At 40.8% G+C, this 20061-nt stretch overlaps 2 protein-coding genes across 2 annotated transcripts; one reads left to right on the plus strand and one right to left on the minus strand.

The window, feature by feature from the left end:
* Positions 1-22: 22 nt before the first annotated feature.
* Positions 23-1544, minus strand: LOC128766130 (cytochrome c oxidase copper chaperone). Its single transcript, XM_053877540.1, has 4 exons — positions 1440-1544; positions 521-650; positions 274-379; positions 23-202 (listed from the first exon to the last, which is right to left on the minus strand). Exons 2-3 carry the CDS (start codon positions 634-636, stop codon positions 295-297), a joined length of 201 nt encoding a protein of 66 aa, XP_053733515.1. The 5' UTR covers positions 637-650; positions 1440-1544; the 3' UTR covers positions 23-202; positions 274-294.
* A 6434-nt stretch (positions 1545-7978) lies between these two features.
* hcn5 (hyperpolarization activated cyclic nucleotide-gated potassium channel 5) lies at positions 7979-18580 on the plus strand. Its single transcript, XM_053877823.1, has 10 exons — positions 7979-8163; positions 9285-9471; positions 11676-11780; positions 12783-12920; positions 14379-14540; positions 14609-14702; positions 16233-16360; positions 16670-16816; positions 17024-17261; positions 17895-18580. The coding sequence occupies exons 1-10, from the start codon at positions 7979-7981 to the stop codon at positions 18065-18067; spliced, it is 1557 nt and encodes a 518-aa protein (XP_053733798.1). The 3' UTR covers positions 18068-18580.
* The last annotated feature ends 1481 nt before the right edge of the window (positions 18581-20061 follow it).

The following is a 20061-nucleotide window of genomic DNA, read 5'->3' on the forward strand; positions in this document are numbered from 1 at the left end:
AGCAACCTTTGACACAGATGAATCTTGTTGCATAGAAATTTATTTCAACTTCAGACACAAGCACACAATCTGAGATTCTGCAGACTTAAAAAAGATCAGCACAATAATTTAGTCAGATGGAGTAGAGATGTTCCCTTTCAGGTGAAGCATAAATAGAGTGGGGAAGGAATATTCTGGGCCATTGTCCGCTTGCACACCAACTCTGGAAGAAGAGCACCAGGCTTGACAGCATGCAATAATTTTAGCTCCATAAATTAACAGGAATCCACTTACCACACAGGGATCACATCAAAACTAGATCTTGAATCCAAGCTGTCGCATACAATCTTTGTGGGCCTCAATCAGCTCAGTGCATTTCTCCTCCCCCTTTTCAATGATGCTGAAAAAAAGTAGACTTTATAGATGCTAAATGAACAGTCAATACACTTAAAAAGGTTTCTACAACTAAAGTCAAGTTCATTAAACATTCATATGAAAGGTCTCATGCAATAATCAAACTCCGGGGTCACGAAACCCTTACCACGCATCCCGGACTTTCTTGGTTTCAGGGCACGCACAGCATGGCTTCAGTGGCTTCTTCTCCACCTCCTGGGCAGCAGCAGGGGTCTCCACACTGGCAGCAGACAGGGTCGACATTTTTCCTTGCCAAACTAAAAACAAAGTGGACAGTCTTTGATTCCCAGTCTTTTTCCCTTCAAAGCACACGATCAAGAAGCACCCAATGAGAAACTCACACTAGAGGCGCCACCTGAAGTAGCAGGAGCAATCAGGGGTCAAGTGTCACATTTACCATTTTAAGAGTGACGCTACAACAGAGGAAACACTCTGCTTATCAGAGTGTAGATACTTTAAACCATTAAAAGTGCACTAGTATTGCAGAAGTCCAACGAACAAGTGACGTTTACTGAAAGCTACAACTCCGTTGCATAAGAGCGAAAACAGCGGGTACGAACCCGCACATGACACTCCCCCTCAACACCAAACACGCGACGTTGTTTAATACCGGAACAAGGCAACATTACATCATGACAGAACTTCACCCAAGACACTATTCACTGGTAGTTTAGCTGACCATCAAAGCCACTCGATGCCATAACCAGCCGTGCGCAACCTCATAGTGATGAAGGCACCATTTTCTATACAACACACGCAGCTGCTAAATTCGCAAGTGCTTAAAACGCAGTGAAAACTACAATTTAAATGTTTGATTATAAGCAAGTCAGCATAGCGACGATTAAGAAATTACATAAGGATGATTTGATAATTATATAACGTAGACCAAAGCTAATGCTAAAGCGCTAACGCTACCGCCAAAAGAAGCAACAACAAGCAGAGTGAGGTTAAACCGCCACTGTAGTAAAAAGTGACGAGAAATATAAAGAAATGAGGCCAAAGACAGCAGGAAAAGGTACAGCGACAGGTGCGATCAAGCCACTTACTGTAGTAGAAGCCGGTGCTGGCGATGGCTGAACTAGCGCTTCACCTTCAAGACGAACATGGGATACAACGCACATGTTCCCGTTTTATACAAAACCACGTGATTAGCGCCGCCAACAAAGCCTTCTGGGAAATGTAGTAACACGTACCATAAGAGAGAAATCTCAATAGCGTTATAGTTGTTTAGACTCAATTCCCCACAGACACACTTAATAATTTGAAAAACACTTTTCAATATCGTGCAAAATATAGGAGTGCAGTGTTAAAATACACATTAAGCTTAAACAATAATCACAAAAGGAGGATTTTTCAAGTTGAGTCGTATTACCAAATATCCGTCTTAAAAAGAAAAGTGAATGTAGTAAAATACAATTGAAGATGATGAGATTTACAGTAAATTACATCATGACTTTGTCACTCCTTTATAGAAAGATTGGTGGTTGACAGTCAACAAAAAAAAAATCAAGGTTTTAATACGTATCTTTGAACAATCGCAAACATTGATCAAAAACAATGTGGATATGTGCCCGACAGATTGATTTCACAGCCCTAATGCTTTACTTTCCTCATCAGCTGACTGGGTCATTCGCCTCAGCTAACCCGATAAAGTAGAGCAAGTGCCGTTGCTGTTGTGCGGTAGCACAAGATGTGCGGTGCGTACGTCAGCACACTGAAGAAGTGCGTAAGCAGAGGCCTGGTGTCACTTATTCCTGCAGTCGGGGGGCAGCTGTGTGCTAGATAATAACTGTGCTTGTCGGCACATTATTCCTTTGCACTTTTCTGTGTGATGGATCGACCTTTTATGCAACACACAGTTGCAGTCTTTATGCCGATCTTCGGAAAAACAACCTTGAAGGAAGGAGCAGTGCACCTCGGTTCTTTGAGGCGGTGAACTGAGGTTTGTTCATTAGTCCTGTGTCTTGAGGCGGCACAGTGTTACAGTTTTACCAAGGAAATGGTTCACTTTCTATAAACGACTAGAGAGGTTGGTGTTAATACATTGTTGGATTCTATTTGCACTTAATCCAGAGACTATTAGAAATGATATCTGTAGACAGACGTAATATGCAGGTTGTCGTCTTGATCGTTCTCTGGTAATGTTTCTGTCATTCTTTAGAAGTATGCCTCACTTGTCTTTTTTTTTTTTTTTTTTACACTTGCCACTGTAGCAGTGTCGTTCATAAGTGAGTAAAAATTCAGACAGAAACAAACCTTGATTTAAAATGGCTGCTGTTTGACACTCTAGGACGAATTAGGTCAATATATTTCACATTTTTAGTTGGATTTACATGGTGTTTTCATCAAAACAAACTGAATGAATTTCATTCAGAAAGAAGCCAAAGCGAATCCTATCTACAGCGTTGTGGTCCTGTTTAACTGTGGTTGCGCCCTCTGTTGTCCGCTCATTGAAATAGCGTGTAGTCACCAGAATAGTTTTCAGTGCCTTTGTTTTAAAAATGCATTTAATTGTTTCCATATTCCAGTAAAACGTTACATAATTATCTGCTTACAATTTAATTTATTTTATAACCTTGTGATTAGAATAATAGATTAGAAATCAAATTAAAACTCTTGGAATTGACAGCTAAAACACCAGCGGAACATCAGTCATCTTGTTTACTGCAGCAATCCCCTTAAGCACTGCACACACACTATACAGAGATCGATTTAGTGTTCATATTTGTGTTGTGTGTTGTGGAGCGAAGAAGGGTTTCTGAGTACCACTTGTCATTTTCATACAAGAGAGTGACAGATTCCATCTTCTGTTCTGGTAAACCTGACCCGTCTCTTCCTGTTTCACCGCCGGATCTCTGTCCGCCTTCATTGAACTTGATTTGTTGCCTGTCACCTCAGCCCTTGAACGCTCCGGATCCTTTCATCGCTGTGAACCTCTTCAAATGTTGATTGAATCCTTGGACTTTGAGTGTTTGTGTTGCATGGGGCTTCAAGCCAAAGTTTAGGGTCAAATAAATTCTTCAAGTAATTCTTATGACCTGACTTTAGCATGGACAGAAAAGGTCAAGAGCCAAGGTCAAACACCAGACCACACCACCAGGGTTTAGTCATAGATCTTATGGAAACTTCTTTTCTGGCATGGAGGAAACCTCTGTTACAGGTGTGAGGTGTAATCTTCCCCCCAATTTGTCCTGGGCTTCCCATGGGTCTCTCATTATTAAAACTATCCATCTCTACACCGGGAGGTAATGCAAGGAAATTCATTCTGTTGAACGACATTGAGAGTAAACCAAAACATACACCCACCATCTGCGACGTAATGAAAATAAATGGCAGGTGAGTGAATCTTAATGAACAGTGTTCAGTTACCAGGCCACTAAAGGCGGCCCAAAGTAAGAAGGATGGATGGAGAACGATGCCCATGTCACCAGGTGGGTGAGAGAATAGAGGTGTCCAGTTGTTTGAATCAGCGCAATTGACAAAATTGCTGGGGTGTGCAGGAGTAACAACATACAGTAGTGTTCATGTGTTAACTCAGGCTTGCAGGTTGATGATCAGGCTTTGGTGGTAACTGAATACATGCAGCAGCATTACCTACTTCGGATTCAAAAATAATTTGAGCTTGAGGTTCAACCCCAGACTTCAACCATGGCTGTTTGGCGTGTGTCCTGATCGACAAAGACGTATCGCAGCAGGACAGTTAGTGAATATCTGTGACTGTCATCACCTCGCCACATCTGCCAGAAATAGAAACTACAGACTCATCTTTGTTATTATCATTGGGTGCCCATCTACGTTCTCATCTACCACTACTTCGCCACTCTTCAGGTCCTGGGACTGCTCAATGCGGTGGGACAAATGGAGGGAGCGTCTGCAGTGGATCCTGGGTTGCAGGAGGAACAACGTCAGGGTCTCTTTTGAATATTCATATACGCTGACATAGGGGTGACCATTTAAACTTGACTTTCAAAACTCCTTGTGAGAACATTTGACCTAGTTAGGGAGGTTTTGCTGGTCCTTCCAAGGTTAACCTTGAATTTGAGGGTGAAGAGTGAATTTGAAGAGTCCTGGTTAAGGTTAGCCATTTGTTTTGGAAGGTCAGGTTTGGGGTGAGAGGCTGGTGAAAGCATTATCTCAATGGCAAAGATCCAAACGTCCAAACAAGGATAGAAATAAGAGCTTGGAATTACTGCTGAAGACTGAGCCAACAAGCCGTACTGTGGAGGAACCAGTGCAGTGCAGTAACAGAAGCTCTTTGAGAAAACATTTCGATTCAACAGACATCATTGACTCGTATGTCTTCATAATTCCCGCAGTATTATTTTTCATAAGGAGGAGAAAAACGGGTCTTGAACTTCCGTATCTGGATATCTGCAATTGCTCGGTCAATTTTCCGTCACACGTCCAGAGAGGCTGCAAGAGCCTACTAAAATCCTGAGGGAGACAAATGGACTGAATCAGCTGGATTCTTGATGAGTACTCACTTGAGTTAAAATTAGCTTTGGCGTCAGCGGAAGTGGAGTTATAAGAAGAAAAAGCGTCATTCTTCTAAGATAGTCGATAAGTGTCAAAGCACAGGTCATTTCTTTTGTTTTCTAATTTGGAATTTGATTTGGTAACTGATAAGAAAAGCCTCATCAACAAGTTCTCTTTCTTTCATTCACACAAATCCAGCTTTGTTAGTGAGGACCCTCATAGCCAAACACAACTGAGACAACCAAGACAAATTCACTCACAACTCACTTCAGACCAAGTGTAATGATGTTTACCATTCTTGGTCTGGAAGGACTAAATTGAGATGAAATCCAGATTATTGTAACTTGTGTGTCCCCCTTCTGCTCCCAAATTCCTGTGGATGATGCTCCTAACCAGCTCCTCGTCATGCCCACTTCACTGAAGTCCATAGCCACGTCTTCTGTCTTGAGGATAGTCATGAACAACATCCCATACATACCAACGCCTTCACACCAGATGAGTTTGTTGTATTGCTTCATTCCCTTCACTCTTGGTTGTCTGTTCTGGCGTCTGCTTACTTCTTCGCTCCTTCTGATTCCCCTCTTCACTTCCATGCTGATGCTTCCTGGCTCTTCTGACTCCATATCAGTCTTGGGCACTCCAAAACATTCTCACTTTCAAAAGGGAAAAATAGAGACTGTTTTCAAGTGTCCAATATTGACCTTGAAGTCTTCCTAGTTGCATGTTGACACATTGGTGTTCCAATGGAGTCAAACATGTCAGCCGCATATCGTTCCAAAAAGGTGGGGTTTGGGTTACTACGAGCTCAGGTGGTGGCGATTGGGAGCTCTACCTACGAGGATATTGATCACCCTTGGTGGCTCTGAACTTAACTGACATACTGTACAGTACAGGGTGAAAGGAGCACCACCCCATGGCTTTATCCAAACCTACGTCTTTTTATGGACTGTACGAGACGTGCTGCCAAAAGCATATCCAGGATATCCAGTATAAAGGCTCATTTATGCTCCCTTTATGTACGAAATTGGTGTTGCTGTTCACCAATATATCCACCAGGGGGAGCAGCCCAGAGTCGAACGTTTATGACAACCACAAACTCCAAAACAAACATGGCGACTGTGGAAGAAGTATTGATAATATACCTCTTGCAAAATGGTAGAATGGAGGCAGCGTTGTGGGAGGCGGTGGTCAGTGAAGCCTGTCATTGCCTGATCCGGAAAATCCGGCCCTGGAAGTGAAAGTTCTACCAACTGATGTTTACTGGTTAGCGCAAGTGCTGCTCAACTTAGCCTGAACATGATGTGGACCCAAAGATACTGTTCATTGTGACGTTGTCATGTGAGCGCAAGTGTTTCTCGCACAATGATGTTGTCACATTGTCACAGTCGCTGCATAAACCTTGTTCAGCAAAAGTATACAAAGGGGCAGAAGCGCTCACTCCTGCGCATTGTAAATCCATGTGAAATGCATGTAAGGAGAAATGTTTCCCATACACTCTGTAATGTATCGGAAGCAATGAATCACACAGATTAAATGTATTGGATGAGCTTGAAATGATTATTGATTCAGTACTGATGGATTACAAAAAAACTAGAACATCATATATAAACATACAATTTACAGATTAAAATGTCAACTATTTTAAGAAAAATAATAAAAACTCATTCACAAACTTGTGCATATAACCGCGTGCGCATGCGTTTACCAGTAAATGCCAGTTGGTAGAACTCTTGCATGCGCGTTACTAACTTCTAGTTCCTGAACTAGAATTTCCGATGGACCACATCAGGCCGTGACAGAGCCATTAAATATATTGCGACTGGAGGATGGAGAATTTCCGCCATTGTTACAGTATGTCTTCTTCGTCTCTCATTAGAGCGACGCATCGGGTGGTAAGAGCAACACTGCCCCCATGTGGTGGCACGGCTCCATTTGGTCCATATCCATAAACTTTGTGGAAACAAAAATGCGCACGAAATGGCCACAAGTATGAAGCTCCGTCTGGATCTGTACATAACATTTCGTTGCTTTGAGGCGAACTTGTGCTTCAATTGGTAGCCTACTCTGTCAACATACGCCGCAGATGGCTGACCTCGGCGCAACTATGGGATGAAAAAGTCCACCTGAATGGAATAGCTATCTGATACAGTGAGAGTGTGTGGGATGATAACACAATTTTTTTGTGTGGGATGTTTTGGAATTTTAAAAACTCCATTCAGAAAGAAAAATAAATTCATTTCCCCCACAGTTCCAGTGTCCCGCTGCTCTGCCACTCTGTTGATATGAGACTCGTGATTGGTGAAGTAATCTCACACTTTCTTGCCAAAACGTTTCAATTCCCACGGATGCATGCTGTGAGTGCGATGTCAGAAAAATTCAAATCAGTTCACATTTTCAAGCCCACTTGTATGTTGAACTACTGCAGTGAAATGCTATAAAGTCATCTTGCATTCTCAGCATTGTTAGACGCATCTCCTGTTCTAAGCTGCCCGCAGTTCACATCACCCACGAACATGATCCCTCCGTTAATCCTGACATACCGCTGCATCCAGAGATGAAGCTGCTTTCCATTATTTCACCCCCTGGACTTCGCCGAGCGGGGTCACACCACCGTCACAATATTTAGTTACGAGTGAATGTGTTTCCATTACTGCACGCTCCTGCTAACACACAGCCGTGTGCATATGTTCAGCATCAGGTGACACACCTCAGAGTTTAATTACATCCCGTCTCGGGACAAACAGTGAACACGCCAGCTACATCATACACACAAACACACACACACAGGCATCGGGTCCAGTATTAATAAGAGCTGGACTTTACCCCCTCGACATGATTCATGAGGGATGAGACACAGATACTGAATAGTTGATGAGTTGGGAGAAAAGAAAAGAAGAAGAGGAGCAGGGTGGGGGTGGAGACAGGGAGGGAGAGACGCAGGGAGGGAGGGAGAGAGGTAGCTGAAAGTCTCATACCCGCTCGCTTTGCTCCACACTGCTCTCACAAGAGGTTTGGCCACTTTACGGGACTCTAGCAGGAGGTCGGGACAGAGGGAGGAAAGGAGAGGAGATGGCCTGAGAGTCCCACGGGAGTTCAAATGAGGGCAGCCATGGAGAAGCTGAGGGGTCCCACAGTGGGGTGCACCACTGCCACCTGTGGATGGAGAGCCCTGCTCCTGCCGCAGATCAACCGACAGTCGCTGTACATGTACGGCAGCGAGGTGGCCGTGGAGAAGGAATGCATCCGTCAGCTGCAGAGCGGAGTCTTCGTCATTCACCCCTTCAGTGTTATGAGGTACACACTGTCACAGCAAGGTTCCAGTGATAGATTTTACTGTCGTCAAATTCAATTGCAATTGCATCCAGCTTAATTTATGAATAATGTTTGACATTATCAACTACCACTATTCAAATGTTTATTCATTTGTTTCTTGTTGGTCCTTTAATTTCTCTACCAAAAAATAAAAATATAAACAAGACAATGCATTTAAATTAAAGGAATGAATTAAATGCATATTGTTTGCATATATATTTTTTAATGAATTATGTCTAAAGAAATTAATAAAATTATGGTAATATCAGATGGAATATTGTATTGAATTGACATTTTTGTTGCACTAAAAGAAGACATAAGTGAACTTAAATTGTATTTATTCATTCATTTTTAAATAAAAGTAATCACAGTTTTAAATACAAGTTTGTTTAAATAGATTTTAGTGAACATGTAGTATACAAATAACTAAAATGAATCCAGTTTAATAAAACAAAAATATTATTTTTGAAGAAAAAATTGCATTTAAAACCTAACATATATCCTCAATTAGGAAATCTTATGATAGAAAGTTAACTTCATCATCAATTCATTAAGTGATTTTTCTGGGATTAGATTTTGAAAATCAAATTTAAATTCTTTCTTGAAAATAAAACTCAAAGGCTATGAGATGGAAATATCTCTCCTCAGAAATAATATTTTATAATAATATCAATTCAGAATCATTAATAATCTGCCAGGATCCTAATTATGGGATGCAGGCAGGATGACAGACATAAAAAAAAAAAAGATTTGATTTTATCTCAATTTTCTGTCCTTAATCTACTTGAGTCATCACAAAGGTCAGAGCTCTTTTACTGTTATGTAAGTGTGTGTGTGTGTGTCCGGTCGAACTGATGTCCCATTGTGATTAAGCACACTGGTGCTCCTGTGTTATGAAAAATTAGAACGTAAGAAGATCTGTCGGGTGAAAACAGAGAGGCGGTCTAAGGTCGGCACCACTCGAGCCAAACAAATGAGCAGACGTGCAGTTACAGTATCACATGATTCCAGTCAAGTTGGCGCGGATATGAGACGTTTAACCTGAAGCTTCAGGATAAAATGCATCAGCCAATTACGCCTTGTTGACCTGACCCCCCTCGTAGGAGCTACTACATCATGTGCATGATGGCCATTACCTTCCTCAACCTGATCGGGATCCCCATGGAGATCGCCTTTCTGGACAGAGACAGCGGGCTGGCATGGGAGGGTTTCAACGTCTTCTCGGACACACTGTTCCTGATAGATGTGGCTCTGAATTTTCGGATGGGCATCATAACAGAGGACGGCGAGGTGAGAGTGGCTGCACTCTATTTTCAGACACAATCTGGAGGACTATAATCCCTGAAGCAGACTCGCACATGAAATCCATCTCTGGCCCCATCTGTAATCTACTCAATACACGAAAGGCTAGATTAACAATCTGTATCGCTTTAGCTTCGGGGTACGAGGGAAACTGGCACCTGCTGCTTAATTTGGTTACATAGGTCAGAAGCCATTCCAACCAGATCCTTTTTATTTGAAACCATTAGTTCCATGATGTGATTTAGACTTCAATGGCGATTTATATCACCCATTGACAACTGCATATCTTTGGCCCTCAAATGTCGTGCAGCATTTCAATCAATCCAAGTGACAGGAGACAGCCAGTCCCCCACAGACAGCTACTGACTGAGGGTAACGTTATTGGGGAACTTGGTAGATGTCCACCTGTCTGGGGTCGTAGCAGCACTGTATCTTCAGAGCGCCGAGTGTCTGGGGCAGACTCCAGGTTTGCCTGAACTAATTTGCAAAACAAAACGCACGTCTGACACATGTGCTTATTTAAATAACAGTTGAGCGTTTGGAAAGTCATATGATCAGCACTGAGGTGCAGGTGAACTTCCCAAACTGCATGTGTGCACTGCTGAAACTGTCATTTCAGGTGTCAAATAGATGCAAATTCTTCACTCAAAATGTCATCACTAATTTACATTTTAGGCAGGAAAATAATTTTGAACAGAGGAACAGGGGTAAATAAATGACATTTCATAAGGGGCCACATTCTTTCCAGCGAATAATATCAGGGACCGTCAAGCCAGAGGACAGAAGGATGGAAGATAAAGAATCTTAAATGAATTTGAATACATGAATTAATAATAAATTTTGTGACGCAAATATCATGACCTAATAAAAAGAGGAACATTTCATGATCATTATTTGATTCCAAATTATTGTATATGTTTATGATTTATACATTACATTGTCAATAAATGTCATCAATGAGAAGACTTTTTTTTTACTAGTGAATATCTTGGCAATAGAACCCCAGGTGAAATTTATGAAAAATTCTGCGATTACAAAGTATTCTATTCAGTATTTTTATTTATTTACTTTAAGGGGCCGATATATAAATGATGTGTTTTCAATTTGTAATTTACTTTTGCGATTATCTCATACGAGCCACATGAATACAGGCAAATGGCCGTATTTGGCCCCCACACTACACTTTGTCCACCTCTGTGGTAGAAGATTATATTCGGAATACTCACTTCACCGACTCAGACATATTTGCTATTTTGCTCCTCGGAAAGACCCAAACCTTTGCCAACAATTGCTTGTATTATTGCAGTGTGCAAGTTGTGTAGCTGTTGTGTAAAGTAGCAACTCCGTCAGGCTCCATATTTGCAGCTTGGATGGTTTTAAATGCTGCAATGTTGCCTGACGTAACTTTGCAACTTTGGTGCCTAAAGATTTAAGACTGCAAAGAAATTGTCAGGAGACTTTTTACTTCCGACACCAAATGTTTGGTTAGAGGGAACTTGCTTTAGAGGGAACTTGCTGAGCTGACGTCCATACTTTGAAAAGCTTTTTTGACAGATGTTTTTGGTTTTTCGTACAACAAATGTTCTTACCCAAAGTACAAACTTGCTGTTCACTTAATTCAGTACAGATTTTCTGAAAAGCTCTCTCTCTCATTACAGTCACATTTTTTTAACACATAGTTAGACATTGACGTGAAACTTGTGCAAATGATCATGCAGCTTCTTTTGCAAGTGTGGTGCAATGGAGCGCTGATCTTAGAACATTTCACTGACTTCTATTATACACTTAGACCGGCAAAATGGTCCATACTTCCCTCCATCCAGAAACTCCTCTACCGCCTCAGAGTGAATATCATGGTGACCCCTTACCAGGTCCTGCGGGGATATCTCAGCAGGTTCTTGTTTAAGCCTTCAATGGATTACTGAGGCCTTGATTCAAGACACCCATCAGTAGAAAGCTGATTTCAGCTGTTTTGTGTCCATGAACTTCTCAAAGCGTGTGACCTCAGAATATAGATCCAACAGTAGATTCAGAGCTTTAACCTTGAACGTAATGCTTTCTGCAACACGATAGACTCATATTGAGCAGAGTCACCCATCAGTGTCAGTTAGGATTTAAATATTAGACGTGTACTCATTGGTGATCGTATGTGGAGACATCTGCTCAGTGTGCTGACATGCTCTCTTCCACAGGAGGCTATTCTGGATATCAAGCAGATCCGGGTGTGTTACCTGAGGACGTGGTTCATCCCGGACATTATTGCTGCCTTCCCAATCGGATATATCCTGCTGTTTGCGGTAATAATGAACAGTCTGCGTTGGTGCTTCATAAAGAGATGGAAAGTTATCACAGTCTGAGTGGGAGAAAGGCAATAAAATACAGGGGAAGTAAACAGCGTGAGAAATAAGGCTGGAAAGGAAAACGTAACATGCTGTGTTTTAGCCTCCTTCTTCAGCTTCTCTTTAAATAGTTGACTCTGTTTGGCTCAACTGACTCTCTGAATAGAGTTGGACCGTCCTGCTGAGTTGTTTTCTGAATTTCCCCAGTATTTCCTGCAGATAACACTGTGATATTAACCATCAATAAAGTAGCTGTCCAAATACTTTTTCTATGCGAGTAATAACACAACAGGGTGTCTCTTAAACACAATAAAAGAAACACAAATCCATTGACACAAAAATCACTTATCAGGTACCTCATAACTTCATAAAACTTAACCCAACCGTAAAAGATAAAAATATATATATACAATTCATCACTACTTTCTTCACACAAAAACAAAGCAACTTAATGTTCAACAATGAATAATAAACTGCAAGACAACAAATTGATGCCCCCCATCCTCCACCCAACCACCATCCACAAAAAAACCCCGCAAATCTGATTTGTAAACACCAAAAGTACGAGGTAACTCGACAATGAATACACATAACAACAAATCCCCGAACACAGAAATGACGATTTAGAGACACTTTGAGTTAAAAACCCAACGAACACAGTGGCAAAGGTGAAAAGATCACAGTAATTACAAAACGCAACAGTAACTAACCATCAAAATAAATTCTGCATCCCAACAATTTATATACTGTACAGCTGATCATAAATGCAACAACCAACTACTTGGCCCAGTGGGAACACACAATGATCAGTGACATAAATAATAAATTTCGCAATATTGAGTTCTCAGCTTTCCCTTTCAAGAGCCATTTTTGTCAGAAAAACAGCTGAAATGATGCTGAAAAATACCAATCCAGCACACGGCGTGGTAATTTTGATCTCACATTCTAATCTAACTCCAGGACCTGCAGTACCACAACGATGACAACCCGTCTAAGACCACCAAGATGATGAGGATCCTGATGTTCGTGAGAATCCTCAGCTTGATCCGCCTGGCTCGGGTGTCCCGGCTGGTCAGGTTCTTCAACGAAGTGGAGAAGGTGAGTAGCACGTCCTCCGACCGACCGTAATCCAATCGACCGTCCTCCTACCTGCACTTACCTTCCTCGACACAGCTCAGGTGACACTGCTGGTTTGTTTCATCAACCTGCTCTTCTAGATTGTTAGTTTAGTTTCTTACATGTCCATTTCGAAATATATCCTTTGGAAACAGATGTGAAATAGCGCTCCTGACTCAGATGACAACATGCTATTGTTGGTATAGATGAGGTGGAGGGTTACCACGCTGTACATTACGTCCCTGCAGACGACACTGATACTGCTGAAGTTTTATGGCTCACTTAGGTCAGTCTTAAGATGTATTGTCCTGGGTATGTCGCTCTCATGGGGTCCTCCACTCATGGATAGCTTTGTTGTATTCGTTTTCGATGTGTTACAGATAACAGTTGGTATTATGACTAGCATAAATGCTCCTGATAGCATCTGTCTCCTGACTTTCTATTGTTCGTAGTTAAAGCTATTTGAACCACGGGTGTGCTTGTGTTGACTGTGATAAGCTCTTGCTACCAGAGCACATGCTGTTGTCTTTGTCTTTGTTGTTACAGATAGAGATTGAAATGTTTTTTTCCCCAACAATTGCAGTGGATGTGGTCAGCATATTTGTTTTCTGTCCATCCACATCTCTAGATTACAGGTTTAGTTGCATAACTATGGAACAGAGTCTTGTAATTACTGGGTGTCATGAAAAGTGTGACACAAATGTCAGCCATTATCGTCACCTGTTTATTCTAAAGAAGTTTTCATTTTCCTGCTCTTCGACCTTTGTCGACCTTCCTGGCAATGAATCTTTCTTAGGTTTTCTATGTTTAACAATGGACTCGTCCTTACCTGGGGCCCATAACTGTTTTCTTATCCGAATAAAACTGCCCTTCTTGTTAGTGTGTGCTGTGGACAAACGTTTTGTCCACTGCAACATGTTTTCTCTAATCTATTGTTTTCATTTCCTTACTCTTATATGACCTCCAGTTCAAAAAATTAATCACCAGTCAGCAGATTTAATGTTGGAGGGCTACAGAGGTGAAAAAAATGACAAGCTTGAGTCAGCGAGAAGACATCTGCTCATGGGTCAAAGGTACAGTTTGGGGCAAGGTAGAAATCCAGTAGAGCAATGTCAGTAAAAACTGCCGGAACAGCAGAACACAAAAATGGAATAGCCAGAGTAGAGTCATGGACACTTCTCCACTGAGCAGCCCGTCAGTCGAGAAGTTGAAACTTCACAATGCAAGGAAAGGGGAGTTCCATTCATACTGTATTATGTTTGAGAGCGTTTCACTTGGCCTTACGCACACTGAGAACTAATTTTGGTTTGATGGAAATGAAAAAGACCCTCTTTGTTATGAAAAAAAAACACTACAAGGAAGAAGTGAAAGGAAGAACATATACAGAACAGGAACCAACACAATGCCATGCTCAAATTAAAAAATGTTGATCTCCGGTAGGTGTCGAATGCGAACTTGGAAGTTGTCCGTTTGTTCTTCCGCATCTTGTCGCTCTTCATGATGATCTTCCTGCTGTGCCACTGGAACGGCTGCATCCAGTACTTTGTTCCCATGCTGGAGGAGTTTCCCTCCGACTGTTGGGTGCGAAAGGAAAACCTGATGGTAAATTGTACTTCTTATGTTTATAGCCATGTTCTTATGTGTTGAAGCGTTTTCCCCCTCTGTTCCAGAACGCTACAGTCATTGTGAAGTACTCGTGGGGTGTTTTCCGCGCTCTCTCACAGATGATCGCGCTTTCTTATGGCTCAATGGATGCTCCAACCAGTGAGTCAAAGATGAAACCTGAGATCTGACATTTAAAGTTTTATTTAAAGCTTGCAAAAGTGCTCAGGTTGTGAAGAATGCCTCAGTAAAAAGTTAGCTCTTTGTTTTCAAGAACAGTTTGTGGAACTTTAGCTGAGCAGCTTGGTTTAGCAAACAAGCAACTCATATGTTGTGATCAGATCACTGATTCCAATTGAAAGGGGTGCAGTCAGTCTCACCCCTTAAATTGGTCAAAAATAGCCACAGCCTATTTTAATCTGTATTATTTTTAGTGGTGGGACTTTAGCAAGTTAATTATGATTAATTAATTATGACATTATTACAATTATTTAAGTACAACAAAATTTTATTTTATTTTATTTTATTTTATTTTATTTTATTTTATTTAACCAAACAGTTTGCTCTCCAGACATTTCTAAGTGCAGCAGTTCCTGGTCCACTGTTCACACTGATGCACAAGACACGTGGCAGCGAGGATGATAACAACAACAACAAACATGGAGGAATCCCTGCACAAAAGCAAACAAAAACAGAGGGTTTGCTTTTGGATGTTTTTCACTACACAATGGCCAGGGTTTCCAGTACAGAAATTCTGATAAAATTGAAATTCTTATACAAATGTTTTCAAGACATTAAAAGAGCTTTAGTTTAAATAAAGTTTTATAAAACCTTCAATATAGCCACCATCCTGATTTATTGTGCTATTGTCAAACTGATGCAAATTCTGTTGTTTAAATGTATGTTTGGGTCCATCATTTGATTCAGTAATATTCCAAATTCATTCAAATTGAAAAATGTGGCTTCTTGTGGCAAATATTCTTATACCATTAAACTGCGATTAATTGAGATTAATTAATCACACATTCTACTACTTGCTACTTCAAATTCTCCAGAGCAGGAGTGGGCAAATACATTTCCTGCGTGGCCACATAGATACTATGACTATGGCAAGAGGCAGATCTTAGGCAGTCTTGAATTTAACATAAATATGTGACTGTAATATGATTAAACAAGGAGAAAATTGGGGGGGAAATGCCATTACCTAGTGACATGACATACTTCCATTACTTATATTTAAGTAGTTATGTAATATATTCAAGAATTATATAAATCATAATGACTGGAATATATATTTAAGTGGTGAATGTCTTGGTAACTTGTATAAACACGATATTAAAGCACTTTATTACAAGGCATTCTTTCCATTTTTACTATTTATTTAATTTTCAATCAACTATTACCAGCTAACAGACACATAAAATGTAAAAAGCAAGTAAATCTGATATCTGTAAAAATCATTTTTACAAAAACAATGGAAAAAAATAGTCTTTCCTTCTAGATGCGATTTGCCCACATCAGGGACCATTTTTTTTCTCAACCGCCACAGAGTTATCACACTTGCTGTGCAATAAAACGCTTTGTTTTTTATGTGCTTTTGATCAAAGAAGAATAAAAGACACCACACACCTATTCTCTGACATCGTAGCTTTCATGTCAACGTGTAACACAAAGTTTCACCCTCTTTCTCAGATTATGTTGAGATGTGGATCGTCATGGTCAGCATGGTCTCAGGGTGCCTGATGTACACCGTCCTCGTGGCCAATGCCACGGCCATGATAGCAAATATAGACCCAGCAGCCAAGGAGTACAAGAGCAAGGTCTGTATGAACGACACCTAATCAATGCTCCGTCATCTTTAGAAAGAACCAATCAATAGTTTGACCTTACTCATCTGATACATGTACTGTATACAGTGTTGCATCTGGCGGCGAAGCAAAGGATGTTCAAGCTGGTTACAACAGGGCATCCTCATCCTATAGGACAGGTCAAACTGCTATAGATTTGTGAGAGCACAAAATAATGGTGCTTCTTCAGCTTCTTCATGAGGTTCATGTCAACAAGGAATATGAAAGGTAGCACTACACAGTTGTTTTGTACCAGCTGAATAATGGCTGTGCTTCCCACAGATGAGCCGCCTGGAACACTACATGGCCTTCATGAAGCTTCCCCCAGAACTGCAGCTTCGAATAAGTAACTACTACCAGGCTCGCTACGGAGGGAAGTGGTTTGACGAGAAAGATGTCATGGCAACTGTGTCGTCGGCGCTCAAAGAGGTAGCAACCTCTTGTTTTTTATTACTGGGTTCATTTTTTAAAGAAGATGCAGTGGAAAACTACGCAATAGACAGGATAATTCCCTTCATACTATCCAGCATACATCATTTTATGGCTCTCCTCTGAACAATGATCCAGCTTCTGTCCCGATAGTGAATTTGTTCTATTGGATTTTGCTGGTTTTATTACTTTCTTCTGGTTCTCCAGCAAATCCTGACAGTGATGTGTGGTCGGCTGCTGAGGAAAGTGCCCATGTTCGAGAACGTAGACGACAACTTCATCATCACCATCGCACAGAGACTTAACTACGAGGTTTACCAGGAGGGAGACGTCATTGTCCGGCAGAACGTCCCTGGAGATCGCATGTTCTTCATCGACCACGGCCAGGTGCTGGTGGAGATGGACACGTACGAGAGGGAGCTGTGTGATGGTGATTATTTTGGAGGTGCGTCCATGACACTTGAAGCATCTTATATCATCACATTTAAATCATTCATTACCAAATTGGAAAATGGACTGATGCAATTCTCAAGAATCGTCACTGTCCTGAAAACCCATGTACTAGGTCTCTCTGACTAAATCAGAAATAATGTAACTGTTTGCTTCCATTAATACGCTGTGATCTAGTCAACAGGCCCAAGTGACATTCTGCTTAGGGGCTGGAAATTTGGCAAAAATACTTGAGTGAGTGTCTCTTTTAAGAAAGTTTGTACTCACTGTGTGTGGTTGTAAAATATGCCGTTGTTGTGTCGTGGATACCTTTGACGGTAATATTTCGGGGAAACAAAGTCTTCCACACAAGTGTTATGAGTGACACATCACTCAACTCTCCACTCAAACAGTGACATCACTCAAACATGATGACAAATCTTTTGGGGAACTTAATTCTAAGGCTTTAAGTGAAGTCGTCTCTAATCTGTTTGGCCCTGAACCCTCAGACTTTAGACTTAAGCTTCCAGAACAACTCAGCTATGGCTGGTTATTTAATTTAGGATTAAGTGTCAGTCTTCATCCCCGTCAGTGGAGTTTTTGCCGCTCATTAATCACGCTCCTGCGCTTCGTTCTGTGTGCCCAACAGAGACATGTGTGCTGACCAGAGGCAAACATCTGGCCACGGCAAAAGCGCTGACCGACTGCCAGTGCTACTCTCTGTCATGGGTGGACTTTCAGGAGGCTCTGCAGAGCTTTCCGGACGTCAGGAAAGAGTTGGAGAAGAGGGTTGAGTTCAATTCGGACAGCGGGTTGGTGTGACGTGGCTTTTGGACACTCGTACTCAAAACAAAGGACTTTCATTGGTTGAAAGAGATGTGGATAGTTCTGTCTGTTGTCTTGTATATTTGGTAATCTTAAAATGAGATTCAGCAATACACCAGGACCTTGATTTCAAACACGGGTATCTGTGGGCTCAGAATCTGTATTCAGGTATTACAGCACTATCTCCATGCTTGCTCATGTCCTGGTAGATCATGAGTCTATACCTATAACGCACCAAGTACAGCCAATCTATTAACCTTGAAATATAATTGAAACTGTTTCTGTTGTACAGCGGGAGACGCTCTGGTGTCCACCAACCCATCACTCTTCATGAGATTTTCATAACCAACACAATGATGTAGCTTTAGTGTTTTCATATCAGCTTGTCACATCAGAAATGATCACATGACCACAACATGAACAGTGTTTGTCTTCCCTGTGATCTGCCATCTCTGTCACACATGTGGATTGTTTTCAAATAAAGCATTTAAATCTGATGAGTAAGATTGTTGAAATTTGGATGTAAAACTTTCCACTCTTGAAGGATAATTTATTGGCTCACAAATGGACAAAAGAAAAGCAGCTGTGGCTTTTAGATGATCTAAATAATTTGTCTACCATTTATCAAACCAGATAGGATTTATGTTTTGTTCTTACTTTTTCCGTTGTTTCTATTTAAATTTCCCTACTGTGTAAAAAAAAAAAAAGTTCTCTCTGAATAATATATAATAAATTATATTATTCCTTATTAAATTTATATTAGCATCTGTAGCACAGTGAAGTTGGTCTCAGTTTTTAAGTGTAGACTTCTCAGTCTTTAATGCTTGTTCTGGGGAGACATGGGTTTCCCCAAAAACATTCTATCATTGCCTTCGCCCGGCAAAGATCGGACTTTTAAAGTACATGTTAACAGCTCAGCCGGAATATGGAAGAGAAATACCACGCTACCTGGATAATGCTCACCAAGCAATGCTCAGTATTGTTCCCTGAGGTTGTAGAGATGCAGGATTTACATCATCCATGTAATCCAGCCTCGTTCTTTGGTGTATGCCACCAGGTGAACAGACTAGCAGCTGTGAAATCAGTAAGATATTTGCTATTTGTCCCAGATCATCAGCACTTTCTTATGTTGCGTCTGCACTGAGGTCTCTGATGTTAGAGGCTCTTGCCTTATGTGGCATGAATCCAAGGACAAAACTAGGGGAGGGAGTACTACGGGTTTGGTACTATGGTTTTGGCTCTCTGGAGATTCAACAATGGGGCAGCTGAGTGTGTGTCAAACCTTTTATGGTTTAACAGTAGACAGTTTTTTTGTGAAGGATGTTTAAAACTATAAAAGTAAGACATACAACTGGACTAGAACTAGAAAAGGTCTCCCAGCAGAATACTCTACTGAGCAACTCCTTATAGTTCTAGGGTTAGCAAGCTCCTCAAATCTTGAAAAACGTGAAATGGACAACACATTTAGACATCATAGCTAATGAAGTTAGATTCTCTGCAGTGACTTCATAGAACCACATTTTTTGTTTCGTTTTTCCTTATATATATATATATATATATATATATATATATATATATATATATATATATATATATATATATATATATATATATATATATAATTTTTTCAAAAATATTAACGCTAATCTATCACACGACAGATTATTGAATTGTGTGGTCCTCGCCTAACTGTAAACACTGTAAATATCAAAGAAATTTGGGATTTTTATTTTGCCGTCAGACAGAAAGATAAATGTCTCAAGACAAATGAATATTTCCACACAATGAGCTTCCTCAGTTTATCACTGTCCTGTTGAGGCAAGACAGGCAACGGAACACATTTGGCCCCACAGCCCCACTTTTCTTTCTAATATTGAATCCTTATGTTGATATGAAAAGGTCATGTAGATGAAAACATCTTTTTTAAAGCGAAATGGCTTCATGTTGGTGCAGATGTCTGAAAATAGACAGCTGCTCTTGCATGTGTTGGC

This window comes from Synchiropus splendidus, chromosome 10 (assembly GCF_027744825.2).
Source record: "Synchiropus splendidus isolate RoL2022-P1 chromosome 10, RoL_Sspl_1.0, whole genome shotgun sequence".
NCBI lineage: Eukaryota > Metazoa > Chordata > Actinopteri > Syngnathiformes > Callionymidae > Synchiropus > Synchiropus splendidus.